General features: G+C 49.9%; 1 protein-coding gene across 4 annotated transcripts in view; it reads left to right on the top strand.

The window, feature by feature from the left end:
* LOC137424243 (uncharacterized) overlaps nucleotides 1-23,330 on the top strand; it is an 89,632-nt gene that overhangs the window by 57,233 nt on the left and 9,069 nt on the right. For all 4 annotated transcript variants that reach the window (XM_078774020.1, XM_078774024.1, XM_078774021.1 and 1 more), the window contains one exon: nucleotides 1,854-2,027. In XM_078774020.1, coding sequence (XP_078630146.1) covers nucleotides 1,854-2,027 — 174 coding nt within the window. The remainder of the gene's footprint in view (nucleotides 1-1,853; nucleotides 2,028-23,330) is intronic.

Here is a 23,330-nt window from a genome sequence, read left to right as displayed (position 1 = left end):
CAACAAGTACACAACTTCATCCAATCAAGATGCAATTTCTTGAGCGCCATGTCGGCATAAACTGGTGGAGAAAAAAAATGATGACGTCATCGGTCACGTGGTTCGGCCGCCATCTTGGAAAAACGGAAAAGCTTTGCACCTCTATTATCTGCGAAAGTGCTGAATATAAAAAATTGAGACATGGCTCATTGTAAAGAACTCCCCATGGAGAATAAAATATGTTAATGATGATGTCATTGGTGCCTCCATTATGACATCATAATTCGACAAGTACAAAACTTCATCCGATCAAGATGAAATTTCTTGAGCATCATCAAGGAATAAATTAGTTTAGAAAACAAATAATGATGACGTCATCAGTCACGTGGTTCAGCCGCCATATTTGTCCAAAATGGCCGATAAAAAAGTACATTCTGGCAAGTCCTCGGTCTCTGACCGATTTTTCATCTGTTTGTCTGTCTGTTTGTCCGCACAGAATAAATATGATTTTCTCTGCAACCGTTGGTCCGATTGACAGGAAATTTTCACCATAGGTGCAACTCCACCTGTATAATTTTTTAATGATAATTATGACATCATAGGTCACGTGGTTCGGCCGCCATCGTGGAAAAACCGAAAAACTTTGCACCTCTATATCTCGGAAAGCGCTGAATAGAAAAAATTGAGATATGGCTCATTGTAAAGAACTCTCCATGGTGAATAAAATATGTTAATGATATCATAGGTGCCTCCATTATGACGTCATAATTCGACAAGTACAAAACTTCATCCGATCAAGATGAAATTTCTTGAGCATAATGTCGGAATAAATTAGTTTAGAAAAATAATAATAATGATGACGTCATCAGTCACGTGGTTCGGCAGCCATATTTGTTTTAACGCAAAAGCCTTAAAAAGCAATGAAAATACATCCTGGCGAGGGTTTGCAATCTCTGATTGCTCTTTTTCTTGTTTACTTGTGTTTTTATTACTTGCAAAATTGAAGATTTTTCAAGTACATTGGTCGGTTGCATTTGTTATTCTGTTTGTTTGTTTGTCTGTCTGTCTGTCACTCGCCTACAGGTCACAATTCTAAACCGATCATCATGAAACTTCACCAAGTTGTAGAGGTGGTCACAATTGAGAAGCCTAACGATATTTTGGTCAAAGGTCATCCGGAGGTCATATTTCTAAAATCGCCAGTTTCATCCGATTGACTTGAAAATTGAACAGCATTTGTATAATGAGTCTCTAAATTGGAAAACCAACTATTTTTGAGGTCAAAAGTCAACAGTCAACGCCAAACTTCCAAAATCATAAATTTTCATCTGAAAAATAATCACTTTTCATGCTATTGACCCGAGCTTTGATCAAGATCGTCAATTTTAATCTTGATGAAATGGACAATTTGATGGATCAATGGCAACCTTTTTTGGGGAGTGGAGGAGGATGGATTTTGCAAGTATCGTGCTCAGCATGACATCATCTTGTTTTATTTTCTTCATGCTTAAGCATGAATGTTGTTCAACATTGCTTTCAAAATCTGCTGTTCTATGTTTGAGACATGTTGGCCAGAATGTGGAAAGTGAAAAAGCATGTTGGTGAAAAGTTTCAATTGTTACTTCTTACATATGCTGTCTCCTCACGAAAGCCATGCTTGAGCAATGTTGTGTGAACAGTGTCAAAGTGGCATCTCAGGTGTAGTTTTGATGCGAAAAGGGTACACATGGTGCGAACAGCCAAGCGATCACGCCTTGTACCCAAATGATCACGGTTTCTGTTTTGAATGATCATAACAGAATTATCTCTTTCATTGTGAGGTATCAGGTGTACATGCAATCCAATCAACCCTTCTGCTCTCCCACTTGTATCAGGTCACACTCTCAGCGTCATGGTTCCCCTCGTCGGCAACGAGTCTCCCCACGCCACTGCAGCCCACCGCATTACCATTCAGGCCACCGACAATCTCCGCGCCGCTATCGCCGTCCTATATCACATGGACGCAGCCACAGGAGGTCTGTTCGTTCTCCTCCACCTCTCCATCACAGGTATCCCTTACGTGACTGACCAGACTGTTTGGTTTTATGGTCTTGGTATAGACCAGTTACTGTGATGTCACCATCTCCCATAATATTCAACACATCCACCACATTGCATAGCAAGTTAATCAGAGCAAATATTTGTGACACCCAGGGGAGTCCAGGGCTCCTGGTAGTTTGTTTACAGACTACACCACTTCCCCAATATGGGGTGGGAGACCCTAAATAAGTAATTTGAGGGCAATTCCCCAAAGGTAAGTGATCAATTAAATGAACAAACAGAGATTTCAAATTAATAGAATTTATTTGAAAGTTTGGTAGGAGAGCACAATACAACACTTTATTAAACTTGAGAATATCTCAAAAGACAAATAGCAGCCAAGTAATAAAACCTATCAAAAGAACAGCAGCTGACAGCACTGAACAAATATCTGTGAAGAAAACATAAAATTACCTTTCTCATACTTAAAAGCATCCCCAAAAGGGTTTAACTTAACCCAACTACCCACCAATATAAATATACAAATCAACTATACACAAAACGCTAATTGTTTACACAGCAAAAAACAAAATCACATACCCTTTTCACAAGCGATCAGGGGTTACCCAGAACACGGTGGAAACACTCCACTGTACCTCTGCCGAGACAGTGAACACATAATGCGGTTACCATTTAACAACAGCGTCCGTATTCCATTCATACATAAAAAGAACAAAATGGCGTCACATACTCGATGCAAGCCTACCTTCGTCTGTCGGTTACATGCACACACCCACTAGTCCTGAACAGTCAGGAATTCACTGGAGTACAAAAACTCGAAAATACACTTCTTGAGCAGATGCACCCAAGCACAGCACCCTTGCTAGGACAACCAGGAAGTATTATCGCAGAAGACCCAAGCAATAGTGGTCTCCCGATATGCCTGCGCAGCTAGCTTATAAAGCCAAAAGGGGCGGAACCAATATAATTTTCTGTGACGGCGACTAATGATTGGTCCCACAGGCTACATTCGCCCCCCCCCCCCCCCCCCCAAATGCATCGGCGCCCCGACGATGAACCAACTAAAAACGGCAAGGTAAGAAGCTAACACTCAAAACTACATGTTCTAAGATTTGCAACTACCTGACTCAACCCCTTTTGCTCGTGACTGGTGGGTTCTCACAGGGCATGGCAACCGATGCGGGTTTGAATGGCAACCTGCAGTAGTTAGAGTGCTACGACGTAGGCTGGGGACAGCTGGTGACCCTTGGTCAGATGAACCTTCACTAGATTCACGAGAGCTACTCTCCTGGTCCTGCACAAGGCTCCCAGGATCAAGTGGACCTTCAATTGTTTCCGTACTGTTCTCCAGGTCTGGTACCAACGCCACTTGCTCTCCTCTCCAGAACTCGTCAAGGACCATAAGCATCGACTCTTCCTCCGAGTCATCTGTAGTATCAGCAGTAACAACGTCGTCGTTGTCAACAGCACACGATGAACCAACCGGATGGGCATTACAGTCCTCTCTTCCAGGCACACTCCTCAACTCCGTTCGGTGTACATGGCGAACTGGACCATCTTGATTGACAGGAACAACAGAGTACACGACACCTGGGTCTTGAGGTCGACGGACAACTCTAAAGACGGGAATCCCAGACGTCTTGGATCTTATTTCTTCCTCGTACCTGGTGATTTTTCAAATAAACCAACTGACCTTCTTCTAGGCCCGAATCAGTTACCTGCTGGTTATACTTTTGATTCTGCTTTTCAGCTTTGGCCTCCAATTGCTGCCTTACATGATCATGCACCACCCTCAAGCATTCCTGATGTTTCTGCACCCATTCTTCTGTAATGTCCTCACTGGGATCAGCTTTGTTGATGCCCAGGAGGAAATCCACAGGGAGTTGGGGTTCACGGCCAAACATGATGTAGTGTGGAGTCATTCCGGTAGACTGATGAGCAGTAGTGTTATAAGAACACGTTACCTGTGATAAAAAATGGGGCCAGCGTCTCTTCTTATCTGGTGGTAGAGTACGAAGGAGGTCGTGGAGGGTGCGGTTAAACTGCTCACGCTGCCCATTTCCTTCCGGATGATACGGAGTCGTCCGGCTTTTCTTGACCCCATACATTTTACACAGCTGCTGTATCACCTTGCTTTCAAAATTTCTGCCTTGATCAGAGTGGATGCGGCTTGGAGTGCCAAACCGATGGAACCACCGTTTTACCAACACATCTGCCACTGTACTGGCCCGCTGATCTCTTGGCGGTATCGCCTGCGTAAACTTGGAAAATACATCGGTAAGCACTCAAACATTCTCTCTTCCATCACTGGCTGGTTCTACCACAGTGAAATCCATTGCCAAGAGTTCGTTAGGTCGCGATGCCTGCAGACTTCCCCGATAAGCTCGAACTTTAGGGCCTTCCTTTGCCAGGATGCACCTTTCGCAATTGCGACACCACGTTTGCACATCCTTTCGCATACCTGGCCAATAACCCCGGTCCTGGGCAAGCTGTAAAGTACGGTCTATACCCTGGTGTGCATGTCCATCATGCACACACTTGAGCACTTTTTCTCTGAGGCATTTCGGTAATAGAATTTGGAACACTTCTCTACCGCCCCCTGGAGGGTAGATCCGCCGATAGAGCACACCTTCCCTTTCCACCAGGCGACCCCACTGGTGAAACAACTCCCAACTTTCCTGACTCAGTTGTTCACGTTCCTTTGGTCCTGGGGTTCGACCCTCCCTCCAATGTTTCCACACAGGACCAATGGCTGGATCTCGATTCTGCAAAGTGGACAAATCTAGCTGTGGATAACCAGGCAGGACAGAAATCTCATTGCTGTAAACTTCCTGATAAACAGAGGAGTCAGCTGATGGAGGATGAGATAAAGCAGGAGGGACAGCCATTCCTGGGGAAAACCGTTCAAGGTGCTGCCTCGACAAGGCGTCTGCATTGCCATTATGACGACCTGTGCAGTATTCCAACGTATAGTCAAAGGAAGCCAATTGAGAAGCCCATCGCTGCTCCAGTGCTCCTAATTTAGCAGTTTGAAGATGGCTCAGGGGATTGTTGTCAGTGTAAATTGTAACTCTGTTACCTAATAAATACTCCCGGAATTTTTCTGTGACAGCCCATTTAAGAGCTAAAAACTCTAGCTTCATGGAACTGTAATTATCCATGTTTTTTTCTGCCGGCTTAAGGCTCCGACTGGCAAAGGCTATAGGCCTGCGCTTTCCGTCATGCTCTTGGGAGAGTACTGCACCAAGCCCGCCATGACTAACATCGATCTCGAGGATGAATGGCTTTTGAAAGTCGGCGTAGGCTAAAACTGGTGCTGTGATCTGCGCTTCTCTAAGGGCCAAAAATGCCTGCTCACAATGGTCATCCAAAGCGGAGGACAATGGAGTCTGGGGGGTCTTACCCTTCTTGTTCGGCCCCCTCAGCTGTGCTACAAAATGATGGAGGGGGGCTGCTAACTTAGCAAAGCCATCTACAAACCTACGGTAATAACTGGCAAAACCGAGGAAAGAACGCAGCTCAGCCAGATGAGAGGGGCGTTTCCATTCACACACCACAGCCACTTTGTCTGGGTCTGTAGCCACGCCCTGTTCAGAGACAACATGTCCCAAATATTTGACTTGTTTTTGGAAAAATTGACATTTTGAAAGCTTTACCTTCAACCCTTGTTGTTCAAGTCTGGAAAAAACCTCTTCCAGACGATCCAGGTGCTGGTGTATTGTAGATGAAAAATCAACAACGTCATCAAGGTACAACAGGACAGACTGGAAACGTTGGTCCCCAAACATGCGCTCCATTAAGCGCTGAAAGGTCCCAGGCGCATTACATAACCCAAATGGCATTCTATTGAACTCAAACAAGCCAAATGGGGTACAGAACGCCGTTTTGGCCCGATCAGCTTCAGCCATCGCCACTTGGTTGTACCCACTAGCTAGATCCAATGTTGAGAACCACCTAGATCCTGTTAAAGCATCAAGGGACTCTTCGATTCTCGGAAGTGGATATGCATCCTTCCGGGTCTTAGCATTCAACTGCCTGTAATCGACACACATACGGAGGCCCCCATCTTTCTTCACCACCAAAACAATCGAGGATGAGTAAGGGCTGCTGCTTTCCCTAATTATTTGACTGTCCAGTAACTGTTTGATGTGTGCCTTAACTGCTTCATACTGTGAGGGGGGAATGCGCCGATAACATTGGCGCACAGGCACGTCGTCTAAAAGCAGGATCGCATGTGTAATGAGACTGGTACAGCCTAAATCACCCTCACTTTTAGAAAACAGGGAATGGTATCTACCGAATAGGGACTTTGCCTCGACAATTTCACTCAGGGTAAGGCCTGGGAAGTCAATCTGTTCAAAGTCAGCAAGGACATTAGCATCCAGATCAACAGACTGGACGGACACATGGGCCGTACATTCGTGTATAGACTCGTCAAGTAAGAGCTCTATGTGAGGGAAGTTACCAGCCCGAATATCTTGACCACTGACCATCTGCACTGTTCCTACCACTCTGCGAGGTGTTAGCCACACATCAGACTGGCCTACATTCGTAACAGGGGCATAAAGGGTACCTCTCTCCGCGTGGACCAAAGCAGGAGAGACCAATAAACCCTCCGGGAGACAACCGTCAAGGGGACCAAGGGGCTCAAGTAAGAAATCCATAGGTGGAACCTGAGGGCAAGTAACAGGGACCATGCAAAGTGTTCCAGCAACTATGCGTATGGGCAGTGTACCCTGAACCCTCACCTTAAATACAGAGGAGGAACCTACTATGGCCTCAGTCCTCTGACAGTGATGAAGCACACGTCTCCATGCCGGGCAGCAGATTGCACAGGAGGACTCTGAAATAATCTGGAGCCATGCTGTTCAAATAGCTCATGGTAGCAGTCAGTGATAACGTTCATGCCAAGAATACCAGGGGTGGTCTTTTTACGACTCTTGATAACACCATTGTCTGGTTCTTTCACAATCAATATGCCCCTACTAGGCATACACCGGTCCAGTACCTTTACATCTAACTCAACATAACCAAGGTAAGGTATGTCTAACCCATTAGCTGCTTTAAGACCCAGCCACTTGCAGTCATAAAGTACTTGTTTCCGCAAATGTGAAAAGTGTTCAAAAAAAATAGCTTTCCGTAATGGTCGTGACCATGGAACCAGTGTCCAACAGACAAGGGACTTCCACTCCCCCCATGGACACGGCCAGCATGGTGCAAGACTCGACTAACTTGCTAAGTGCTTCGATTTGTTCGGAGTTAGAGTCTAAGGACACCCCTCCCAGTGTGTGACTCTGCACACTGGGGGGTTCTAGTTTTTCCGACTGGTTAACCTGTGCAGTACCAGTATTAATCTGGGGTGGGTTTCCTTGTGTGCAGTAGCGAGCAATGTGACCTGGCTGCGCACACTTAATGCAAATTGGTCACCCATCAGGTGCCCGTTTAAATCTATTACTATTATAAAAAGGCCTTCCCCGACCCGCCCCCACATTAGAACTTAAAGTTTGTGTGATCATATCCAATTGGGCTTGTTGTTTAAGAACTATGCTTTTTAATTCTGCTAGTTCGGAGTGATTTACCCCAACTGCTTCACTACCAGCGGTGACTTGAGTTTCACATGTTTGTAGAAGGGTGTACATACTTTTCAGTATGTACATGAAGTTTCACATGTACATACTTTTCTCTAGTGGGCTGACCCTCCTCGACCCATCGAATCGCCTCTTTGCAAACGTCGAGTAAGGACATCGCAACAGTTTGCCTCACCATCCTCTTTAGCTCTCGACGCAGCATGTGGTCCCTCACATTTTCACAAAATTGGTCCCTCAATAAAACCTGTGAATTGGGCATAGCCTGGGGGTTACGCTGTTGCACTCGCTCCATTAATATCATGAGGGCATGGGAAAAATCCTGCAATGATTCTCCTTCCTTCTGCTTTCTTTCAAAGAATTTCTGCTGCAAGGACACATAGGATTTAGAACAACCATACACTTCCTGCAATACTTCAATGATCCGCTCAGCATCTTCCTTTATCGTTATATCTCTAAACTTAATCTCAGTGCGTGCGGCTCCCTCTAGGTGATCATAAACAAACAGTGCTTTGTCCAACTCTGACATATGTCTTGCCTTTATGCAACTCTGCACTTCTTCCACCCACTCGTCTACGGTTAAGGCCCCAACAGATGAACATCCAGAAAATTTAGGACATTTCCTCTCTCTAGGGAGGTAAACAGTTTGTTCTCTCCTCGGCGGAGGTACAGACACGTTATCAGCCGTTCCCGATATATGGCCTGACAGTCTCTCATTTTCGACCCGAAGCTGCTCCAGCTGGTCCCGCAGTGTCTGTAGTTCCGCCTCCATGATCCTATGACACCGTTTGATAACAAAAGTTCCAGGGAAGGGCCACCAAGTGGCGAAGCTGCACAAGGTCGGAGCTTTCAAGTCCACTGATGGGTGGAGTCTTCGCTGCCAACCACTGTTCTCTACAATCAATAAAACATTATGCTGCTACCATTTCCCATAATCCAATGTATGGCTCTCCAACCAACTCTGAAATATCCTGTCCATGATGCCAAATGTGACACCCAGGGGAGTCCAGGGCTCCTGGTAGTTTGGTTATAGACTACACCACTTCCCCAATATGGGGTGGGAGACCCTAAATAAGTAATTTGAGGGCAATTCCCCAAAGGTAAGTGATCAATTAAATGAACAAACAGAGATTTCAAATTAATAGAATTTATTTGAAAGTTTGGTAGGAGAGCACAATAAAAACCACCTTTAGAGGCCATTTTTCCCCACAAAGCGGGGGTTGGCCTTTTTCGGGGACCGTGATTGTTGTTGTTTTTCGGTCCCCTTTTTGAAGCAATGTTTTACGGCCGGATGCCCTTCCTGCCGCCAACCCTTTTTGTCGCCTTTTACGACAAGCAGGGAATTACCAGTGAACTGGTACTCAATTAGCCGACCTCGGAAGGATGACAGGCTGAGTCAACCCCCCCCCCCCCCCCCCCGGCGTTAATTCAGCGATCGACCGGGATTCAAACCCAGGATCCTAGGATCCTAAGCCGGCACCCTAGCCACTAGCCCAACACCAGGGTTCACACAGAGCACCAGAGCACAATACAACACTTTATTAAACTTGAGAATATCCCAAAAGACAAATAGCAACCAAGTAATAAAACCTATCAAAAGAACAGCAGCTGACAGCACTGAACAAATATCTGTGAAGAAAACATAAAATTACCTTTCTCATACTTAAAAGCATCCCCAAAAGGGTTTAACTTAACCCAACTACCCACCAATATAAATATACAAATCAACGATACACAAAACGCTAATTGTTTACATGGCATAAAACAAAATCACATACCCTTTTCACAAGCGATCAGGGGTTACCCAGAACATGGTGGAAACACTCCACTGTACCTCTGCCGAGACAGTGAACATATACTGCGGTTACCATTTAACAACAGCGTCCGTATTCCATTCATACATAAAAAGAACAAAATGGCGTCACATACTCGATGCAAGCCTACCTTCGTCTGTCGGTTACATGCACACACCCACTAGTCCTGAACAATCAGGAATTCACTGGAGTACAAAAACTCGAAAATACACTTCTTGAGCAGATGCACCCAAGCACAGCACCCTCGCTAGGCCAACCAGGAAGTTTTTATGGCCGAGGCCTTTTTTATTATAAAAAAAGGTAAAAAAAACACGCTCAAAAGACAATCAATAAACCCATCACCATCACCACCACACAAGAACCCAGAAAAATCAAAAACCAAGAAATCAAAAGCCAGGAAACAAGATATCAAACAAAAAATAGGAACTCAAAGAGAAAAAGCAAACCAAAATATCAAGAAAACGCAAGAAAACAAGGTTCAAAGACCAAAATGAAAATCAAATCAAATTCAATAAACCATAAATCATAAAACCCAAAGTCCGTCATCCCTATCCCAAACCCCCAAAAACCCCTCTCCCACCCCAGGCAGCAGACACCTAACTCTAACTAACCAAAGGGGAGGGAGAAAGGAAAGAAGACCCTATCCCCCCTCCCACCCCCCCGAAAACAACCAAAGAAGGGACACCTTAAAACAATAAGGGTCAAGGGGCCTTTTTTCCTTTGCATACCGAAATCAACAACCGGCTGCTAACCGCAGCCGGGAACATGCAGCCACAAACACGTTGAGGGCTCGACCCACCGCTGGAAATAATAATGAAAGAAAATAAAAATCAAACCAAGGCAAAATCAAGATAAAACAAAAGGAAACCCAACTGCCCCCACCCTCCCCAGGCCGCGCCCGGGAGGGCCCACCCGGAAGATGCCCCACAAGGAAGGCCCCGGCTCCCTGAGCTGCCCACGAGGCGTGAGTGTCCCAATGAGAATCACCGCCCGACAGGGCCCGCAAGCACACCTGCCGGAGCACCCCCAACCTTTCCAAGCCCGGGCGGCAAGCTCGGTCAGGGACTACGGCTGCACATGACTGTCGCCCGCACATTTGGAAGTAACCTCCCGCGGGACCCCCCCCTTCACCACGGAAAAGCCCGGCCGTATTCTCCGCTCCAGGGAGGGCTTTACGACACACCTGACGCATCGTTGCGGCCAGCACCCCGCCCCGTCGCCCGCAGGCTGTCGCCAAGCCTGTACCTTTGGAGGCAGGATTGGGCCATGCCCCATATCTGCCCAGGATCCAACCATACCCTGGTATAGAAACCTCTGGTTCTCGCTCGCCACAAGACGGTCTTGATTATACAGACCGTTCTCCAGGCCTGCCTCCATTTGCGGACAGGCACTGGTTGTGGTAGGAGCCCGCTAAACGCAAAGACGTCCCGTCTGACCATCACCAGCCAAGGCACATAGCATTCGAGGAGGCCAGCCGCAAGCGACCAGACCCCCTCGGCGACAGGGCAGTCCCAAAGGACATGCCTGACGGTTTCGTCCCCTGTGCATCGGGGTCGGGGACACTGGACCGACACGTTCAGGCCCCTCTGGAACTGAAACACCCGGACCGGAAGACACTCATGGGCGGCTTGCCACGCGACGTCCTTCTGGTCGTTGGCGAGACAGCAAGCCGAAACGTTCTCCCAAACCTTTCTCGCCGTACGTTCTGCGAGAGGCCTTCCGCGAAGGATACGCACCTCCCGCAGCACCTCCCTTGGGCGCAAGTGATCCAGGACCCGCGACAACTGCCAACCGATGGGCCGACAGGTCAACAGGCCCTGCTCCCGGGCGAACCCCTCAAACATCCGGAAATGCCCCGGACACGACCCGGAAAAAGGCCGAGACAGCGGGAGGGACCGCCCTTCCAACCGCGCGACGGACGGCCCCAGAAAGAAAAACAGAAAGTCCCGCGCCAGCCGGCGACCCGGGTCCTCAGACACGAATAACTCCATGAGAGTACACGCAAACGCAGACATACATACATACAAACACCGGGCAGGGGACACCCTTCCCACCCAAGGACGGGCTCATCTTCACGACCCTCCTACTCCTGCGCTCTGCTCGGGTACCCCAGAAGAAAGTGAAAATTATTCCTTCTAGAGCCCGTCCCACCGCAGGAGGAGGTGGGGAGATTCTCGCCAAATACAACAACTTACCGATCAAAACATTCTTGATAACTAAATTTCGCCCCTCCATGGTTAGGCGACGAGACCGCCAAGAAGCGACCTCCAATTCCAATCCCCCAATGACCGTTCGCCAGTTCTCAGCGGCCACGCCGCCTGGGTCAAAGCAGACCCCGAGGATCTTTAATCGATCTCTCCGCTCCGTGTACGGGCAAGGGGGGCCGGAGCCCGTCCTGTGCCGACCAAAGTGCATGACCTCACTCTTCTGAGGATTGATTTTAGAAGAGGAGGCCAACCCAAAACGCTCGCAGAGACCCACCAGTCTGCACATGGCGACTGCATCGGTGACGAACACCGACACGTCGTCCATGTACAGACTCACCTTTAGGCGCTCCCCATGGGTTCCGGGAATCCACAACCCAGGGAAGGATGGGTCCGCTCGCAGTGCACAAGCAAACGGTTCAATACAAAGGACAAAAAGGACTGGTGACATTGGGCAGCCCTGCCTGACCCCAGAAGCGACTGGGAAGGCTCCCGAGAGGTGTCCGTTGACCAGAACACGGGCTTCAACGTCCCTATACATCAGGTCCACCCAATGCATCAAATTTGGCCCAAAGCCAAAACGGTCCAAAACGGCCATCATGTATTCATGTGACACTCTGTCGAAAGCCTTCTCCTGGTCCAAACTGACTATGCTCAGTGGGAGGCCTCTCTCCTCCGCTAGCTGGATCGCCTCTCGAACCAGGCCCAGGCTGTCGGACACTCTGCGTCCCGGAACAGCACAAGTCTGGTCCGGGTGCACGAGGTCCACCATGACACCGTGCACCCTCTTAGACAGCACCTTTGTTAGTATTTTGTAGTCGACATTCAACAAAGTGATCGGGCGCCAGTTGGACAGATCCTCCCGATCACCCTTCTTGTGCACGAGGTTTACGATGCCCCGGCGCATCGAATCTGGAAGCCTCGCAGAGGTGGCTAGCTCCCTCACTACCTGCAGATAGTCCTCGCCAAGGACGTGCCAAAGGCGGCGATAAAACTCCACGGGCAGGCCGTCGTCACCCGGGGTTTTATTCGCGGCCAAATCCCTAACAGCGGAGGTCAATTCCTCCAGGCTCACCGGCTCCTCCAACCGCTCCCGCTGTTCGGGGCTCAAAAGATTCCTCAGATGGCCGAGAACGTCGGCCATCTGGATTTGGTCAACCGGTCGTTTTTCAAAAAGCCTGGAGTAATAGTCCTCCACTGCTTCAGTAATTTGGTCCGGATCCGAAACACGGCCTCCCCCCACATTAACCTGGGCCAAACCGCCCCTCCGCCTGGCACATCGTTGAAAGAAGAATCTGGTACACCTTTCGTTCCACTCCAATGCCTGCACCTTGCTCCGGAAAATGACGGCCCTCGCCCTGGCTTCGAGGAGGCTAAAAATCCTCCCCTTCACCCGGCGGATTTTCTCTGACACGTCCCTCCCTTCGCAAAGTTTCTTATGCAGGCGCTGGAGGTACGCCTGCATGCGCTTCAAACGCTCTCGTTTCCCCGCGGCCCTCATTCGCCCGGCCGTTCGGAAAAACCCTATGGTCCTACGTTTCACCTCCTCCCACCAGGCTGCCGAGGTAGGGAAGAGGCACCTGACCGTTTCCCACTCCCTATACTTCCGAACGTAGGCACGCACTAAACTGTCATCCTGCAAAAGGTGACAGTTAAGCTTCCAGAGTCCAAAACACCGGGGACGCACCCCATCTATCTATAATTCCACTAATCTCTGTGTGTATGTGTGTGTGTATGTGTGTATGCGACAACGATTTCTCGACAACTACCGGTCCGATATACTTGAAACTTGCCAGGTATATTGCTGGGGACCCGAGGATGTGCCTTTTCAAGGTTTGAAATTAATCGGACAAGTACTTACCGAGCTATGGCGATTTAGCCGTTCGCCGTTCGCTTTGGCGTTGCGAATGGACCAAACCATTTCATGTAAATAGAGGGGGGGGTTCTGTGGTCGTTGCGAATGGACCAAACCATTTCATGTAAATAGAGGGGGGGGATTGTCACTGTACTCGCAAGCCGTTCGCCGTTCGCTTTGGCGTTGCGAATGGACCAAACCATTTCATGTAAATAGAGGGGGGGGGATATAATTTTAGATATATATATAGTACGGGCATATATATAGTACGGGCATGCCCTAGTTTAATTCAATACCCAGAGACAAACGACAGTGATCTGAAAATGCCACCGCGTGAAGTACCAGGTCCGGGTCGCCAAAATTTGGTGTCAAAAGAATGTAATCAATCCTAGCCTGACTGGTACCAGCCGCATCGGTCCGGGTGACCTCATTCCTTTCCGCACCCGTGTCCCTCAACCTAAAATCCTGAACAAGCCCTTTAAGGGCCCGCGCCGATGACTCCAGGGGCAACCTGTCCAAACTTATATTAAAATCTCCCCCGACGATCACGGGGCCTGAGGTGGAGAGGAGGGGCCCCAACTGGCGCAGGAGCTCCACTCTTTCTCCCACCGTCGTTGGAGCGTACACATTGACCAAGGTCAGTGGGGTCGAGGAAACCACCACCCTGAGCACGGCCAATCGCCCCGGGATAATTTCTTCTAAACTAAGGACCTCGACATTCGGGCTCTTAATAAGGAACCCTAATCCTGCCGCCCTATTAGTGTAGCTGCCGGACCAATACGACTCTCCGTACCGCCAATTTGCACGGAGGTATCCATACTCACCGTGCGGAATATGGCATTCCTGCAACAGGCAGACATCCCATTCAAAATTGCGCAGTTCTTCAAAAATAGCGATCCTCCGGACCGTGGTACGGACTCCCCGTACATTTAAACTCGTTAGTTTAAAGCTCATAGGTGTTAGTGTATTAATCACCAACACTAGTGCAAACCACGAAAGGGGAGTCATAGGACTTATGAAGCTCCTCCCTCCTTGCCAAGATGCGACGAGCTACCATTCTTCCTCCCCCTGCGGTTCTTCCCGCAGCCGGGAGCCACGAGGGTGCCCGGGAGCCAGTCCCCATCTATGCAGACATTCTCCCCGGGTAGCAGGGAGAGGTCCTCCTGCTCGGGGGTCAAATAAATTACCCCCCCTCGCCCGCCACCCGGGGAAGAAAGCCACCAGTCCTCCGCGAGCAAACCCTCCTTGAGGCCCATGGCCACAGCTGCCCCCGGAGGAGGGGTGAGGTCAACGGGTGGGGAACGACTCACGGGGGAATGGGAACGTGAGCGTTCAGGGGAAGACGGCATTTGGGGCCTCCCCCGGAGACCTGCTGCGGCCAACCCCGACTGCGCCCCACCCCTACCACGAGCAGGCGATCCCCCAGGCCTGGATGGGTCGCTTGATGCACGGGGGGCTCTGCGCCCCACAGGGGTTTTCTTCTTTGATGTTCTTGTGTTCTTTCCCTGTGGGGCTTTGCCCAGAGGAGCTTTTCCTTTGTCCTGGCCCCTCCTCCGACGCTTCTTCTCGGTCCATTGTCCCAGGTCACTATGCTCATAGCCGGAGGAGGAGCCATCACTTCCAGCCTCCGGCAGCGGGGTTTCTGGCACCGAGGATGTTTCTTCTGACCCCGCCACCGGAGCCACCATTCCTCGTGCATCCTCCCCTCCCACCGCAGTGGGCCCGACACCCGGCGAAGCCACATCCAGGTCCTGATCTAACCCTCCCTCCTCCATGTTCTCCTTTCCCTCCACCTCCCTCCCTTTACTTTCTACGGGGCGGGGGGCTGACACACACACAAACACATTAGTCCCCCCCCCCCCCGACCCCAGATGCAATACCCTCCCCTGTCCCTTGGGCAAACCCCTCCCCCACCCCTTGGGCAACCCCCTCCCCCATCCCTTGGGCAACCCCCTCCCCCACCCCTTGGGCAACCCCCTCCCCCACCCCTTGGGCAACCCCCTCCCCCACCGCTTGGGCAACCCCCTCCCCCACCCCTTGGGCAACCCCCTCCCCCACCCCTTGGGCAACCCCCTCCCCAACCCCTTGGACAACCCCCTCCCCAGCCCCCTGGGCAACCCCCTCCCCAGCCCCTTGGACAACCCCCTCCCCAGCCCCTTGGGCAACCCCCTCCCCAGCCCCTGGGGCAAACCCCTCCCCCACCCCTTGGGCAACCCCCTCCCCCACCCCTTGAGCAAACCCCTCCCCCACCCCTTGGGCAACACCCCCCCTAGTCCCTGGAGGCACACCGTCCCCTTTTTCTGTCCCTGGGGGCACACCGTCCCCTTTTCCTGTCCCTGGGGGCACACCGTCCCCTGTCCCTTGGGCAACACCCCCACTCCCGCCCGCAGCAGCACGCATCTTGCTCGCGTAACTCTGCGGGCAGGAGCGGAAAGTGTGCCCCGGCGCACCACAGAGGTTGCACCGCACCGCTTGGGTGCAGCGCTCCCTCAAATGTCCCAACTCGCCACACTGGGTGCAGATACTCGCTGTACACCCAGTAATCAAGTGGCCAAGTTGACCGCATCGGCGGCACAATTTCGGCTGTCCCGCGTAAAAGACTTGGCCTCGGTCCATCCCAACCATTATTCCATTAGGGATATGGGTGGCCGTGCCGTCCTGCCTCGTCCGCAGCTTTACCCGGAACTGCCGAGAACCGGTCCAAATACCGAGGCTGTTCCGGACGAGCCGTACTGGGCCTCGGATGTCCGCGTATCGACTGAGCCAAACCTTGACATCATAGTCACTCACGCCTTCGTTGTACAGGTGGACGGTCACGACTCTCTCCTGTGTTTCTGAGAGAGCCTCGACCGCCCAGTCTGCCAGTTTCCCAGCAGACCGAGCGGTAGCCCACCGGCGCCAGAACTCGGCAAGTCCCTGCCCTGTTTGGAAGGACACGTCGAAGCCACGGGCGAGGGAGATCAGGCAGAAAAAGTCAACAGCCTTGAACCCCAGCACACCCAACAATACATCTTTACCAAATCTATCTCCGGCCGGCACACTGCAATCCACATTAACCAACCGAAACCGGACACAATTATGGCGCCTGCTCGCCATGCCGGGGTTCTAGGAGGGGCGGAGGACAACACTCGGGGTGGGGGGGGGGGGGGGAGGGAGGGACGGGGGACAAAGGGGGGCACAAGACTCCCCCCTGTCTGGTGGGCAACGCCCCCCAAACAGGAGGAAGATGGGGGGAAAGCAGGGAGGGAAAAGACGAACGAAAATGCAGGACAAACAAGCAATATAATCAAAGCAATAAGTAAATAATAAGAAATAAATGCAAATACAGCAAAATACAGGAAACGAAAACACCGGCAGAGAAACAAAACTCGTTCACTCGTGACGGCGCCTCGCATCCGGAACCAAGCACAGCTGCGACAACCAGGAAGTACTATCGCAGAGGACCCAAGCAATAGTGGTCTCCCGATATGCCTGCACAGCTAGCTTATAAAGCCAAAAGGGGCGGAACCAATATAATTTTCTCTGACAGCGACTAATGATTGGTCCCACAGGCTACATATGCATCAGAATACTGTCAATAACCACACGTTTGTGTTAATAATGTAAGGTGAAATGAAATGACATCAGTTACGTTAAGTTGAAGAGGCTTTAGACTCGTTCTCGCTTCAAATATGAGATGAAACGGAAATTGATTGATTGGCAGAAAAACCTCCCCATTCGACAAATTATGTGGTGGCTGCACAAAGATGTCTGATTGAGGGACAACAGTCCAAAAAAAACAAACATTTCAAACGTCCTCAAGCAAAATGCGTTGGCCACAGGATGGACAATCTTCTCAGAACACCCATAGGGCTCTGACAGACTCACCACCAGGGGACTAGTGGGGTGAGCATGCCTGGTGGTGCAACCCCAGGGCTGCGAGACCTTGCATGATTTCTGCGCACCACTGTTTTAGCTGTAACACCATTAACTTGCGCTGTTCAGTTATAACTGGAATTGCCATGGTTGCCCACCCCAAACTTGTCCTCCAATGGTGTGTGTGCACCCATTCTGAGAATATTACTTCGGCCGATGGCAGCATCATTATATTTTTCACGAGCTCAACCTGTTGGGTGTTGGCAATATGTATGAAGTACTGTCGATTGAGTATCATGTTGGAATGAATAAAGTAGTGCATAAGACTACACTCAATCATTTGTATGTACAGATACACTCAATCATTTGTCCATTAAATTATGGCAAGGTCATGGAATCCATCATTGCAGTTGATAGGAAATCCTTCCTTTTCTCCAATGGCATCATTTCAAATCACCAATTTGGATTCAGACAACGTCATTTCACCTTGGACATGCTGCTCTCTCAACAATGGACACAACAACAAACACACAACATGCATTTTAAGGCCATTTTCCCTGCTAGAGTGGGGGTTAGCCTTGCGGTCCCCATGACAATCTTCTCCATCTTGCCCTATTTTCTGCATCTCCCCTTGTTAACCCCCTTGCTCGCATTTCTTCTTCCACCATCTTGAGCCAAGTATTTCTCGGTCTTCCCCGTCCTCTACTTCCTTCTACATTCATTTCCATCACTTCTCAACCAGTCACTTTCATCCTTCCTCAACACGTGACCAAACCATCTCAACCTGTTCCTCTTCACAGCATCAATCACAGGCTCTATTCCCATCATCTTTCGCAATTCATAATTTGTCTTCCTCTCTCTCAACGATACTCTGCACATCCACCGAACCATTCGCATTTCCACCCTTTCCAGCCTTCGTTTTCTGCTCTACGTTCATTACCCATGTCTCGCTCCCATAAATCATAACACTTCTCACACATGCAGCATACACCTTTCCCTTCAGCTTCAACGACACTCCCCTCCTCTTCAGCATGCCACTCAGTTCCCGAAACTTCTTCCATGCACATCTCACTCGAGCAACCGTTGCCGAGTCTGGTCCACCTTCTCCATTCAGCATGTCTCCGAGGTAGCAAAATGTTTTCACACCTTCCAGCTTCACGCCGTCTCCAAGATCCAACTCAACATTTCCTCCATCTGCAGCTCCCTCTGTGCACACCTTACATTTGAATGTAGCTGCCACACTGGTTAATGACCCTCTCAGACCACTACATTTTTGATGAACCCACTCAGCGCACATTGTACATTGAATGGAGTTCACTCCGACACCCTTCCTGCACACAGCACATGGCCACTTCCCAGTTCTTTCCACCTCACCACATGCTTTACCACTTGCCAACATCTTCGTCTTTCCGATATTCACCTTCAGACCTTTTGTCTCCATACATTGCTTCCACTTGTTCATCTTTTCCTTCAGTCCATCCATACTTTCCGCAATAAACACCAGATCATCTGCATACAACAACTCCCACGGTAAACCCTCCTTTCCGTTCTGAGCCAGCACCTCCATCACAGCTACAAATAGTAGTGGACTTAGTACCGACCCCTGATGCACTCCCACCTTCACCTCAAACTCACCACTGTTCCCGTCCTTCGTCCTTCCAGCTGTGCGTGCTCTTTTGTACATTGCCATCACTACTCTGATCAACCATTCCTCCACTCCTAACTTCCTCAATGCCCACGTCAATACTTTGCATGGAACCCTATCGAATGCTTTCTCCAGATCAACAAACCCAAGAAACAACTTCTTCCTCTTCTCCATGTACTTCTCCTGCAACTGTCTCACAATAAAGAGCGCGTCTGTCGTTCCTCTTCCTGGCATAAATCCAAACTGCATTTCGTCGATCTTCACCTTCTTCCTTATCCTCCTCTCTAACTCCCCCCTTGCCCCTCCACTACTAGACTCCCCCCTTGCCCCTCCCCTCCTAAACTCCCCCCTTGCCCCTCCCCTCCTAAACTCCCGCCTCACTCCTCCCCTTCAAAACTCCCCCCCAACTCCTCCCATTCAAATCTCCCCCCATACCATTCCTCTAAAATTCTCCCTCCTCAAAGTTGCCTCCTCCCCACCTCGTCTCCCTTCTATCTCATGCCTCCACCCCCCCCCCCCCAACTTTCTACTGTCCCATGCCCCCCCTCAAACAACCCCTCACTCTGCCTCATCCCTTCACCACCAAACCTTTCATCCTCCTCATCCTTCCCTTTCTTGGAACTCTTCTGTAATCTCTGACACACTATCAACTGCTCTCCCTACCTCCCCCTCTCATCCTTCATCTTACCCTACTCCTCCCCTCCCCTGTCCTGTACCCGATGCTCCCCCTCTCTCTTCTTTAACGGTATGGACCTCAAACATCCGGGGCCTTCACTCAAACCTGACTGATCTCTCCATACAGGTTGCTTCTGACAATCCAGACTTGATCTGCTTAACAGAGACTTTCCTCCTTCAAGATGTCTCTGATTCCTCAATATCTCTTCCTGGTTACTCCCTCTTCCGGTATGATAGACCTGAGCCTCGTCCTGGTGGTGGGGTGGCTATCTTTATCAAAAACTCTCTTCCTCACTCTCCTTGCACTGCCCTCTCTCCTCCTCACCCCCAGGAGTACCTCTGGCTACGGCTTCCTCTCCGCTCCCACCTTTTGTTCATATGTGTTCTGTACCGTCCCCCAAACAGTGATGACTCAATTTACATTTCACTCTCTGACAACATGGACCAACTTCTATCCACTCATCCCAACTCTCTCTTCCTCATATGTGGTGACTTCAACTGTCATCATGCCACCTGGTTGGGTGTGGGTTCCTCTCTCACCAGTCATGGCACCTCAGCAAAGGACTTCTGTGACTCACTGGGATTGACACAATCTGTCAATTTCCCGACCCGGATCTCAGCCAATGGAGTTTCTTCTCTTCTGGACTTGGTTATGACAAACTTCCCCGCTAATGTCTGCTGCTCTTCTTCTGCTCCAATCGGTTCTTCTGATCATGTGCTTGTCAAAGTGGACATCTCTCTGGCCATTCTCAGAGAGCCTCCTCAGCGTCGAAGAGTCTGGCATTTCACTCAGGCCGACTGGGACGGGCTTCAAGCAGCCATCAGTCGTCTGGATTGGTCTCCCATCTCCACTGCCTCTGACATCAATTCTTCCTGGGAATTCTTCCAAAGCAAACTGATCTCTCTCATGCACAGATTTATCCCATCTCGTCTTCAGTTGTCTTACCCTTCCTCCCGTCCATGGTACACCGAATCTTGTGGTGAGGCAGTTGCCCTGAAACAACTTGCCTTTGCCTCTTGGAAGGCTAATCCAACTGAAGGCAATCTCAGTTCCTTCCACCAAGCTCGGAACAAGTGTGTGTCTACCCTCAGGAGTGCCAGGAAGCACCATCTCTCCTCACTCAAGAACGAACTCTCAAACCTGTCTCCTTCCTCCAAATCCTGGTGGCGTCTGGTCAAATCCGTTTCTGGTGTTTGTTCCCCCTCCATCCCCTCCCTTACCTCAAATGGCCACACAGTTGACATCGCACGTGACAAAGCCGAATGCCTCAACTCTGTGTTTGCCTCAAAATCTTTAGTCCCAAACCCATCTCTCTCTGTTCCCACCTTTCCCAGTCGAACCCAACTGCTCCTGGACTCTGTGTCCTTCTCTCCTGACAAGGTGGAGGAGTTTTTGTCTAACCTCGACTCTGATTCTGCAACTGGACCAGACGGCATCAGCCCACGGGTCCTAAAATCCTGCTCTGCCGCTCTATCTCACCCTCTCTCTGTTCTTTTCACCCTGTTTTGCTCAAGGTCATCTGCCAGCATCCTGCAAATCAGCAAACATTACCGCTTTACACAAAAAAGGTGCAAAAACAGATCCTTTTAACTACAGACCAATCAGCCTGCTCCCAATTATCAGCAAAGTCATGGAATCCATCATTGCTTCGGATATGAAATCTTTCCTCTTCTCCAATGGCTTGATCTCTGATCATCAATTTTGATTCAGACCAGGTCACTCTACTCTGGACATGCTGCTTCTCCTGTCTCAACAATGGATGGAGGTCCTCAATGCCAAACAGGAAATCAGAGCTGTCTCCCTTGACATATCACGTGCCTTCGATACGGTCTGGCACCCAGCTCTGCTCACCAAACTCTACTCCTATGGTATCCATGGAAATCTCCATGCATGGCTTGCGGACTTCCTCTCTGGTCGTAGTCAACGTGTGGCCCTGAATGGATTTCTCTCATCTCCCCTGCCTGTTCAGGCTGGAGTTCCCCAAGGCAGTGTGCTGGGCCCTGTGCTTTTTCTGGTCTTTATCAATGATCTCTCCGACTCTCTGGAAAATCCTCTCTATCTCTTTGCTGATGACTCCACTCTCTGCCGCTCCATTCCTCTTCCCTCAGATCGGCAGTCTGCAGCCTCCTCACTCTCTGAAGACCTGGACAAAATCACAGACTGGTCAAACAAGTGGAACATGTCTTTCAATCCTGACAAATCTCACACTCTTACTATGTCTCTCCGAAAAGATCGACTGGACAACCCTCCCATCTACTTTCTCAACAATCCTCTCCAAGAAGTTCTGTCGCTCAAGCTTTTGGGTCTCACTATCTGCCATGATCTTTCTTGGGAAAACCACATTTCCAAGCTGGCCTGCAAAGCCAGTCGCCGACTGGGCATCCTCCGTCGTGCGAAGTCCTTCATAGGCACACCTGAGCTCCTCACCACATACAAGGCTTTCATCCGCAGCTCAATGGAATACTGTTCTCCCCTATGGGCTGGTGCTCCTGCCTCACACCTAGCTCGGCTTCACGCTGTTGAAACCAAAGCTTTCAGAATCATTGGAATCTCCCGCGATGAAGCTATCTCTGAGGGCCTTTCACTCACTCCCCACAGGCAGGTACGTGGTCTTTCTGTCTTCTACCGACTCCTCTCCGGCCTTGCTCCCCCAGCTCTCTCTGTGCTCTGTCCCCCAAATATTCCTACAGGTCGCACAAGATCTGCCAGCAAGCCTCTGATGGTTAAACTGCCGAAATCTCGGCTCTCTGCTCACCTTCACTCCTTCATTCCTCTTTTCTCCCGCCTCTGGAACAAACTCCCACACTCCCTTCAATCCCACTTCTCCCTCCAGGTCTTTAAAACAGCTGTTCACCACCATCTCTTATCTTCCCCCATCCAAAACCTTGATCTTTTCTACCCCCACTAATTCACCCCAGATCCACCTTGTTTGTAATTCCAACTTCTTTCCTGGTAGTCCTGGCAGTGTCCATATGTTTTATGCCTCTCCCACCCCCTTTCCCATGCCTCCCCCCCAAAGCCCTCTCCCTCCCACAGATCTCTCGATGTCTCCATGTCTCTCGGTTCCTGCTCTCAAATGTTGTGTTTGTGTCCTTCCCCCTCTCTCCCCATCTTGTCTACCGCTCCCGATGTTATATGTTTTATGTGTCGGTTTGTCTTTCTGTGTGATAAATGTTCGCTCTTTCACGAGCCTCGATCTTGTATACAAAAAAAAACAATAAAAAAACTCTTGTCTCCCACAACTCCTGTCGGCTCTCCCGCTTTTCTACTCTTCATTGCTTTTATCGCTTCCTCAACTTCCTTCTCAGTTATCTTCTCTGCCGGTCCTAAAACTGGGTTACTCTCTATGTTGCCATCCCATTCATTCTCTGTATTCAACAGCATTTCCATATGTCTTTTCCATCTTCCTTTAATTCCATCTGGGTCCACAACGATTTGTCCCACTTCATCCTTCAAGCAACTCACCCCCATCACATCACACCTCTCTTTCGCTATCTGCTTTACAATCCTGAATACTGCTCTCTGACCCACTTCCGAATCCAAGCGTTCTCCGAACATTTTCCTGCATGCCTCCTGTGCCTTTGCTACCTCTTTCTTTGCAGCCTTCTTGGCTGCCTTATAACTTTCATGCTCTGCTTTTTCTGCTCCCGTACCCTTCGCCTTCTGCCACTCCTTGA

Source organism: Myxine glutinosa, chromosome 3, assembly GCF_964187855.1.
Source record: "Myxine glutinosa chromosome 3, kmMyxGlut1.1, whole genome shotgun sequence".
In the NCBI taxonomy this organism is placed as follows: domain Eukaryota; kingdom Metazoa; phylum Chordata; class Myxini; order Myxiniformes; family Myxinidae; genus Myxine; species Myxine glutinosa.
Note: the sequence above shows the minus strand (reverse complement) of the source record. Positions and strands in the feature narration are given on the sequence as shown.